The sequence below is a fragment of the Colius striatus genome, chromosome 5 (assembly GCF_028858725.1).
Source record: "Colius striatus isolate bColStr4 chromosome 5, bColStr4.1.hap1, whole genome shotgun sequence".
Taxonomy (NCBI): Eukaryota; Metazoa; Chordata; class Aves; order Coliiformes; family Coliidae; genus Colius; species Colius striatus.
Window position 1 is genome coordinate 6,423,998 of NC_084763.1, and position 9,341 is coordinate 6,433,338.

At 46.0% G+C, this 9,341-nt stretch overlaps 1 protein-coding gene across 1 annotated transcript; it reads right to left on the reverse strand.

The window, feature by feature from the left end:
* Positions 1-5,091: 5,091 nt before the first annotated feature.
* TMEM158 (transmembrane protein 158) lies at positions 5,092-6,221 on the reverse strand. The gene has a single exon (XM_061997190.1). The coding sequence runs from the start codon at positions 6,151-6,153 to the stop codon at positions 5,197-5,199; it is 957 nt and encodes a 318-aa protein (XP_061853174.1). The 5' UTR covers positions 6,154-6,221; the 3' UTR covers positions 5,092-5,196.
* Between the last annotated feature and the right edge of the window lie 3,120 nt (positions 6,222-9,341).

The following is a 9,341-nucleotide window of genomic DNA, read 5'->3' on the forward strand; positions in this document are numbered from 1 at the left end:
ATCCAGAGACTGTTGTATAAATGATTAAACTGCTGCAGTCAGTTGTGAATCCAAACTTTTTACAAAGAGGGAAGGTGTTTGGATAATGAGACTTAATCTGGCCACAAATCTAGTTAAACACCATCCAGATATTTCCAGTAAACATCTTTAATAGCCCAACTTTTATACCAGGTTACTTTCTCCCTTGGCATAATAGAAGAGAAACAAAACAACTGGGCTAAGCTACCTTCTTCTTATCATCATCATTATTATTATCACCATGATTATCATTATTATTTACAGTTGTTTTCAACAATTTATTTAACCAGAACTATTATGAAGATAAGGCAAGAAAGGTACTACCTTATCTGACACAAGCTGTCAATTCCAAATCATAGAGGAGATTTTTTTTCCCCAAAAATCCTACTTTTGCAAGGTGCTCTTCTTCTGGTCTTCACTGAAATTTCTGAGGGGGAAAGAGGAAACATTTTTTTTTAAAAAATATATGTTTAAATATCAGTTACTGGTGAAAAAGATGGGTTATGTTTTGAAATCTGAATACGTTTGGGATTTGATATTTACATCTTTTCCCAGAATCATTAAAAATGCTCTTTGAAAAATCAAGGCTTTCCCCCGAATCATGTTGAAAATGACATTTGTTCAGTAAACTTCCTTGAAAAATAACTGGCATTTTCACTCTAGCTTCAGAAATAAGTTCATTTCCAAACCAGCAAAGCCCTACATTGCGCTGAGAAATGTTGGCTTTGGATTTGTAAGCTACGTGTACAAAACCCAGAGAGGAACAAGAATGTAATACCTACTCCTAAGCTAGATATATATCTTTATAACACATTGTTTGATCACACAAAACTTCAATTAACTTAATGATTTGGTTTCACTGGGCTTTTGTTCAGGCCTTGGGATCACGTAATGTCAGCCCTGGAGATAGTTTTATTCAGCAAGCAAAGGTCATGATGAATAATACTTACTCAGATAACTATGGCTTTTAATTATGTTTTTTTAGGGCCTGGTTCAGTCACCCTTACTCATACTGAGTGCTGTTGACTGTACAAATAGTACTGCTCTTGCAGCTGGATTAATCACTGGTGAACTAAGCCTCAAATAAATAAGAACTCACATTTATCCAGGTATGGCAATTTTACCCCAAATATCCACGGACCTCCTGACATACTAAATTGCTCTTGATTCCTAGTAGCCTATTCAAGAACAGTATGCTTATATAATATATAATTATCATTATTGTTATGCTGTACTATGTTTTTATATTCTCATTGTAGGAATCAAGGTGGCATCAAGCACCAGCACAACTGTGTCTGTGTTAAAACTATGCATTCACCTGAATACTTCTGCTTCTAACACATCATAACTAAGAAAATATGTGAGGGAGAGAGACTCAGTTCTGAGTTCTGACAATACAGGAAACTAAAAGTACCAATCAAACACCAGTATATAAGCCTAGTATCTTCTTTTAGCACAGAATCTCTCTCTGCAGCAAGTTTCTGGAATGAAAAAAAATCTGTAATATAGCTGAGCTCCATAAAAAGGAAAGCAAGAAACTACCTCTGTTTCCAGATATTCCTTTCCAACAAACACCTGTACTTCAATAAAGCCAGGACAATTTAGCAGGGAACACGATCCAACAAATAGTTAGTGAAGGAAAACCAGAATTACTTGTTCACTATTACTTGTTTCTCACCATTCTTTTCCTCCCTTTTGTTCTAACTTTCTGTTCTACTCAGTAAGTCCTCATGCATAGATGTATATATATACGTCCTCCCTGACCATATGAAGCACTACATATGGTGATTAATCTGCTCTCGTGCTGACCCTGCTACCAACTGGGTTTTAAAATAAAACCAAATGAATAAAACTGGCTTAGAATTATCCCCAAAGAAGATGCAACAAAGCTCCACTGCCAGTGAAAAAGGAAACAAACAGACACTTTGGTGTCTAAAGCTGGAATCTAAAAGTAGCTGGTGTGCAGAGGTACCATTTCACATTGCTCAGGGCTTGACTCTTCTGGGTTGGATCACGTGAAATTCCCATGGATGTGGTCAAAAGCTGTGTCTGCTTTTTGTTACTCAAAATTAGCAGTTACTTAGAGTCATGGTAGCAGCCACAGCTATGGGAGCAGAGTTACTGATAGATGTAACAGCGACTGAAGCAAGCTCATGGGCTGTATCGTGGATTTCCATTCTCTTTACAGGAGAAACCTGCTGCCACCTCACTGAAACCTGAGGGTTTAGAGAGTTGGGTCCAGGCTAAACTCTGTACATCAAGTAATCTCTGTGCACTCTGCTGTGCCTTAAATTCCTCTTTAAGGCACAGGAACACGGACTGACTTCTCTCTGAGAGGGGAATACATTCACCTCAACGGTTATTGTGACCTAAGGAAACACCTTCCCTAACACAGAAAAGCTCTTTGCATGTCGTTTCTGGGATCACTACTCCCTCAACATGTTTTCATTTTGTTTGTATTCTGGACAAGATTTGCCTTTTGGGTGTGTTTGTTTGTTTTTTAAACATTTAACTCTTTAGCAGATTTTTAATAGTAGCTCCACTTAAAAGCTTATGTAACAAACTCTGAGCAAATGCCTCTTTCTATCATGCTTTTTAAGAAAAGCAGCAAAACATTCTGAGAGTGGCACTGCCTGCTCACGAGGTTTGTATTCAAACTGATATTAGTAGAAGACACAAACCATTTTGTACCAGTTTTGCTGTAACAACTGGTAGGCGTTTGTGAGAACTGCCAATAATAAACCTTTAGGAGCTGAAGGTGCCTATTTCAGACAGTAACATGATTCTCTTGCTTCTGTTGATGCAATTCTGAAAAAAACCCCAACCCAACAGCATGTCACTGGTGAAACTAAGGTAATAAAGAGAGAGATTCCAACCTTGAGCTGAAGCACAGGCATAGGCTCCCCAGATCACAGTGGGTATTATGGATCATGTGCTGCAAAGCAAGCGAAACTTCCAACCACAGTTGTTAAATATATCTCATTCAAAAGATTAAACTCTCCTCCTAAGTGGATCTTTATTTAAAAGAAGACAAGATTTGCCTAAATCTTCTCAGATTTATTCTGTATGTGGAGCATTTCTCCTCCAGGAGGCTATTAACATCAGCTTCGTGTTCTCTTGCTCTCCTTGCCTTTCAATATGAAGAGGCTTTTCTGCCACGCAGGGCATTATAGGCAAATAACTGCTCTCAAGCATGTCCAATGTCTGTGTACAAAAGAATTACACAAGGTGGAAATAACACTATGCTTTTCACATCAAGGAAAGAAAAAAGGGGCTCTGTAAGCTAAGCACACAGGGAAAGGGTACCTTTTGGATCAACAGGTCAAATGAATGTTTCTCACAATGTCTGGTTCCTCTACTTTCTGAAAACAGCACTATTGCAATGCTTACTTGAGTGACCTGCCTGTTAAGATCAACAAGAAAAACTGAGTGCAGAGGTAGCCCAGTAACATGGGACACTTAAAAATCTCAGTTTATTTTTGCTCTTTGTCAATCTTTTTCAGCATAGGTGTTTTGGGTTCTTTTTTTCCCAGAGAGCATACACACAGAGCATGCATTTATTTTGTTTTGTTTTCAGTTTAAAAAATAGGAATCTCAAGAATTTAATCCTTTCAGACCTTCATTCAGTCATTTCTACCAAGCCACAGGGAAGAAAACAACATTACAAATACACCAAATTAGCCACAAGTGAGTTCACGTGTTCCTAACAAATTAAATACATTGATATTGATAATGAAATGAGAATTCCTATTGCAAATCTTTCTCACTTAAGCTCGCATTTTGGTTTTAGAATCTTCAGCTGGACTAATCACATCTAAGATGAATGAAACCACTTCTTATAAGGCTAAACAAATGGAACTATACCACAAATGATATTTCAGGCTATGCAACCACCCGCTCAAACAAGAAAGATGAAACCTTGTGAATCTTTCTTTGCGTGCTCGCACAGCAGCAGTCGTAATATAGCTCTGGACCAGCATCTCCTGCCTCCTCTCCACCTCACAGGCTTTCTATGAGCCAACTCTGCAGGCTGGTGGACGAAAAAGAGGTATGATTTTACCATGTCTTCGACAAATAACACTGTGTCTGAGTTGTTTATGAGGAATGCATTTTGTGGAAGTCAGAGACCTGCCCCCATGTTGCTGTTTTACAGACCTCAAAAGAGTGGGCATCATCTTCCCAGGACCCAAACCACCCGACCTCAGACCAAGTAGAAAGCCTTAGTCTGTGGAGCTGTGCAAAGTAAATCACCTCTGGAAAATCTCTGGCACAGGCACGCTCCCCACCTCACACCACCCAACCTTGGGATAGGCATATAGACCTAAATCTACTGCATGGATAGGGCAAACACTATTCAGAAAGGGTTTGCAATCATCCTTTTTACACCAACAACCCTGGCAACATCATCTCACAGGTAAAGAGGAGCTCCATCCAGCAGATGGGGAGATCGGACAAACCCTCCATTCCACCTTGGCGGAAAGAGACCAACAAAAGTCTATGGTGGCTCCAGAAAGAAAACCTCTGTATTAAAAGCTAAATAGCACAGAGCTACAATAATACATACGATCTCAACAGGGAAATACAGTGTAAACGGTTTGTTAAAGTTCAGCTTCAGTAATAACAACATATATACTGCTTCAATTCTCAATCCTGCCAAAAATTCCCATCAATAACGAAAAAAACCCATCCAAACTGTATTCAGATACAAAAAAAATCTACTTAGACTACAACAAATGCGGTTGAATGGGAGGGTCTTTTATTTCCTGCGTTGATGGGGGGAGTGTCTTTTTCTTTTTTTTTTCTTTCTTCTTTTTTACCAAAAGCTTCGTTTAAAACGAGTATTAAAGGTACAAAACGAGCACACAGAATTTGGTCGCCAGGGGAGGGAGAGGGGCGGATGGCGCGGCAGCGCTGCTCTGCCCTCACGGCGGGCCTGGCCCTCAGGCGGCCCAACGCGCCTCAGGGCGGGCCGGGCCCTCAGGAGGCCCCGCGCGCCTCAGGGCGGGCCGAGCCCTCAGGCGGCCCCAGAGCCGCCCGGGCCGGCAGCGTCTCGCCGCGCACTTGTGACACGCTTTAAAACACGAAAAACACGACAGTCTGTCCCGGCGGGAGTCGGCTGCCTCGCGTCCTTCCACACCACACGACGAAGGAGGAGGTTGGAGTTCACCTAGAGAGAGACTACTTGGCGGCGGCGGTGGTGGTGGCGGCGGCGGTGCTGCGGCGCTGCTCCATGCCGTTGGGCAAGAAGCCGGCGATGATGGGCACCGGCCAGATGAGGGCGGCCACGCTCCACACGATGATGACCAGAGTCATGAAACAAGCCACCAAGGTAGACTCGATGGGTTTGCGGTTCATCCGCCAGCCCGGCTCACCCTTCAGCTCCTCCAAGCTGAAATCGAGGCAGCAGAAATTCAGCGGCTCCCCTTGCAGCCAGTACTGGCCGGGCTCCGCCGCCGGCGGGTACGAGAGTGAGGAGGAGGAGGAGGCGGCGGGGGCAGCGGGCTGGGGCGCAGGGGGGGCCTGGGGCGCGGCGGGGGCCTGGGGCGCGGCGCTCCGCAGGCGCCCGACCCTCCGTCCCCGCACCCAGCTGCAGCCCACGCAGAGCCGCAAGTCCTGCTGGGCGCCGCCGGACGCCAGCCCCAGGTGCTCGATGACTAGCGGCGGCCCCACGCGGTGGAAGGCGGCGGAGAAGAAAGCCCGCCCGTGGCTGTTGGTGGAGAAGAGCAGGAGGTCGCACTGGATACCCAGCGGGCGGCTCCAGCGTACCAGCAGCGAGCTCAGCATCTGCCGCTGCACGCTGATATTGCAGTGGGGGTCCTCGGCGGGCTGCGGTTGCCCCTGCGGCTGGGGACGCTGCTGCTGTTGCTGTTGCCCGGAGGAGGTGGGGGCAGAAGGGAAAGGCTCTTGGCTAGAGGCAGCCGGCGTGCCCGGGCTGGGAGTGCTGCCGTCCTCCTTGCTTGCTGCCCCGTCGAGGTCCATCTCGAGGCTGGCCAAGGGGTGAGAGGAGGAGTTGACAGGGGGCAAGAAGAGCTCTTGCTCCTGCTCCTCCTGCCCGCTGGCAGCCGCCGAGGGGTTCCAGCCCTGGCAGGGTGGAAGGCAGGCGGCCAGCAGTGCCGGGAGGAGCAACGGCAGCATGGCATTGACTTAGAGCTGGAGAGGAGAGAGAGGAGGAGGATGAGGAGCGGGAGGCTGCATGGCTCTGTCGGCTGCCATCTGGGAGGAGATGCACACTGCTATCGCCGAGTGAGCGAGAGAAAGGGGAGGAGGGTGGGGGAAGGCAAAGGGGTGGGAGCGGGGCTGGGGCTGCCGCGGCGGCGACGCGAGTGAGCTGGGAGCCTCGGTGACGGCAGCGGCTCCCCCCTTCTCCGCCCCCGGCCCGCACCGGCCCAGCCCGTCAGCGCCCCGGCGGGAGGAGCCGTGCGCCTCGCTGTCCGGCCCCGCTGCCGCGCCCCGACGTGCCGGCCAGGTCCCTGGCCCTCGGCCGGGCAGCTGCTCTCCCGGGGCTGGCAGTGCTCCCCTACTCCGGGCACCCACCGCGGCCCCTCTCCCCTCCAGCGGAAAGTGCGCTCCCATGCCGCCCGCCGCCACCGCCCCGGTTCCACACACCTCACCCCAGTCCCTCCCCGAAACCTCCCAGCTCCGCCGCGGCAGTTGCTTATCCCACTCCTCGGGGTGAGGGAAAGAGCCCGGCTGCATGCTCCCGCCACTCCTTTGGGCAGGGGTTGGGGGGAGCAAGTGGGGAAAAAACATCCAGGAACCTTCGTTTCGACTTTATAGAAGGGGATAGGGATGAGGGAGGCGCGGAGGGTTGCAGCGGTGCCCTTCCAGCGGTGCCTTGTAAATCCGGACTCTGCCTCAGAAGCTGCTCCCGCAGACGGACGTCCACAGCCCGGCCTGAAGCGCGAGGCATCTCATAGAGGAGCACAAACGATCCCGATAGCAAAGATTTTAACGTGGCAGCCTATTACAAGAAGCACGAAACTACCAAGTATGGTATCTGTGAGACTTGGCTGCGTTTTTAAAAAGGCTGCTTTGTAAACATGATCGTTTGTAATCAGGCTTATTCATGACCCTGTGCTAGTTATACTATAACTCAGTTCAGGCTGAGGCTTGCTGTGTTGCTGCAGTTTGACACTTGGAGCCTAGGGGAGAGACTGAACTAGATGACACAAGTGATAAACATTGTTTAGCCTTTATGTTGGGCAGAGGGTGGGATAGAGTTACATTTTCCTGGCAAGCATCCAGAATCGAGGCTCTGCTTTGGCTTTACAGCCCTTTATTTTCGTTTTGACAAATAGAAATGTAAAATAGAAATAGATACAAATATGAAAACTAGGCTTTCTCAAGTATATATATGGGACAGCTTATGTAAACTATGGAACTCTGTAAGTTACTCCCATGGATTGGCATTGGTCCTGTGTCAGACATGGTCCCACATCGAAGTGACACATGGACACATTCTCACTCGGAGAATGAGCTACTTGTAATATCATTCTCAAGTCTTTCAGATGAGCGAGGATAGTGAATGAGGGTAGAGAGCAAACTTTGTATTTACTGGAATTCAACATGAATGAAGGTGGCAAATCGGTTTTCTTTCAAAAGCCATGCCTCAATACATCATCACAAATCCCAGGGTTACTTGCCTTCTATTCCCAAGAGACCAGAGCACCAAAATGGATTTGTGTTCAGTCCTGGATTAGCCCAAAGGATATTTCTGCATAGCAGATGTCTACAGTTTGGCTGGATTTTTAGTTCAGCATATTTCAGAGAAGCATGCTTGATGAAGTGTTCAAAGCAAGCTGTCTGGTTCCAGTTCTGGTTTTGTTGCTCAGTGGGTTAATGCAGTGTTCATACAGTGCAATTTCAGTGTTCCTTATACTCTGTTCTCTGATACTTTTTATTGTTCCTTGACTGTGCCTCTCCACGCATCTCCTGATGTCCTTTGTCATATCCATAGTCCCACACATTTTTGTGGCTCTGTGTTTTTCAGTTGTAGTATCTCTATAGTCCAAAAATCAGATTAAGAGAAGGTTAGTGTGTAGCAAATAATGGCAAAGCTGCATGACCACTCGTGCACAAATTATATTGGGATTTTGGCACAAAGGACTGGGAATGAGACTGAGGCTCATAAATAAGATTTAGCGCCTGAACACTGTTGCAGTATGTGGGTGGCAAATGTTCTCAGGCAGAGCTTCAGTTCTTTTGGTCTCAACTCCCAGCACCCAGCTGAATGCATTTAGGGTAGTTGCAAAGAAGTTTGGGGAGAGAGAGTTGAGCTAAACTTTTTCCTGCACGAAAAGATAACTTGCTACAGGAAGGTTAAATGCATCTAGCATCTTTTAGACTACCATAGCAAAGAACTACAAGAGGGCAGTTTATTTCAGGCTGGAAGTAAATGGATGTGTCACATCTCTTCCTTTTCATCACAAGTGTGTTGTAGAAGCAGAAAGTATGTTAGATCATTGGTTGAGAGCCACTGTCCAGTAGGGCACTTTGACAGATACTTCATTTATATGACTGGTCAGATATAATTACTCTCTGCATGGGTTTAGTCATTCAAAGATGCTGCAGCACACTTGAAAGCTCTTTATAAGTAGTATTATTATATAGCTTTGTTCTGTGGTTTTCTGCCATAAATCTCAAAGAACAGCATTATGGCAGGGGAGGCTGAAGCATAAAGAAATCTGGGGCCAATCAAAGGTGACCTGTAAGTCACAGGCAGATCAGGATGTAGGTTTTGCAGGTTTGATTCTGTAGATATAACTAGAACTATAATATGTATCATAGGTCACAGTAGCATTTGTCAGCGTGGTAGAGGAGGTGTAAGCAGGCTATAATGATAAAATTTCAGAAGGGAATAATGAGGTATGAAGACAGGAGTTTCGTGAGACAGACTGCAGAGCTGTTGGGAGAATGAAGAGTAATGATAAAGGATAATCAGAGTCTTTCAGAGTTGTTTTAATGACATTTTAACTGATCATTTTTTATTGAAATATTGCTTGTCAAATACTTCAAGTAAGATGAAATCAAGAATAAGTGGTTCTGCCTTAAGTACCGTTAAATTGACATGTCATGAAGATGCTGATTCAGAGCCTGAAGTCTCATTGAAGCGAGTGGAAACTGACCCTAAGCAGGTACAGATTCCAAAAGGAAATCCATAATCACATTCAAGCCAAACGCTTGTGATCCTCAGGCAGCATTTCTCAATTCAGCAAACTGGTTGTTGATCTGCATTTTGGAAGGGGAATAAATGAGGAACTTTTCTTGATAGAGGACGTGCTTCTGAGATTATAATTTCTGAAAGGAGTTGCATATGGGAGAGA

Coding starts and splice junctions, on each gene's coding strand:
- TMEM158 (XM_061997190.1), bottom strand. CDS start 6,153: ATGCTGCCGTTGCTCCTCCCGGCACTGCTGGCCGCCTGCCTTCCACCC.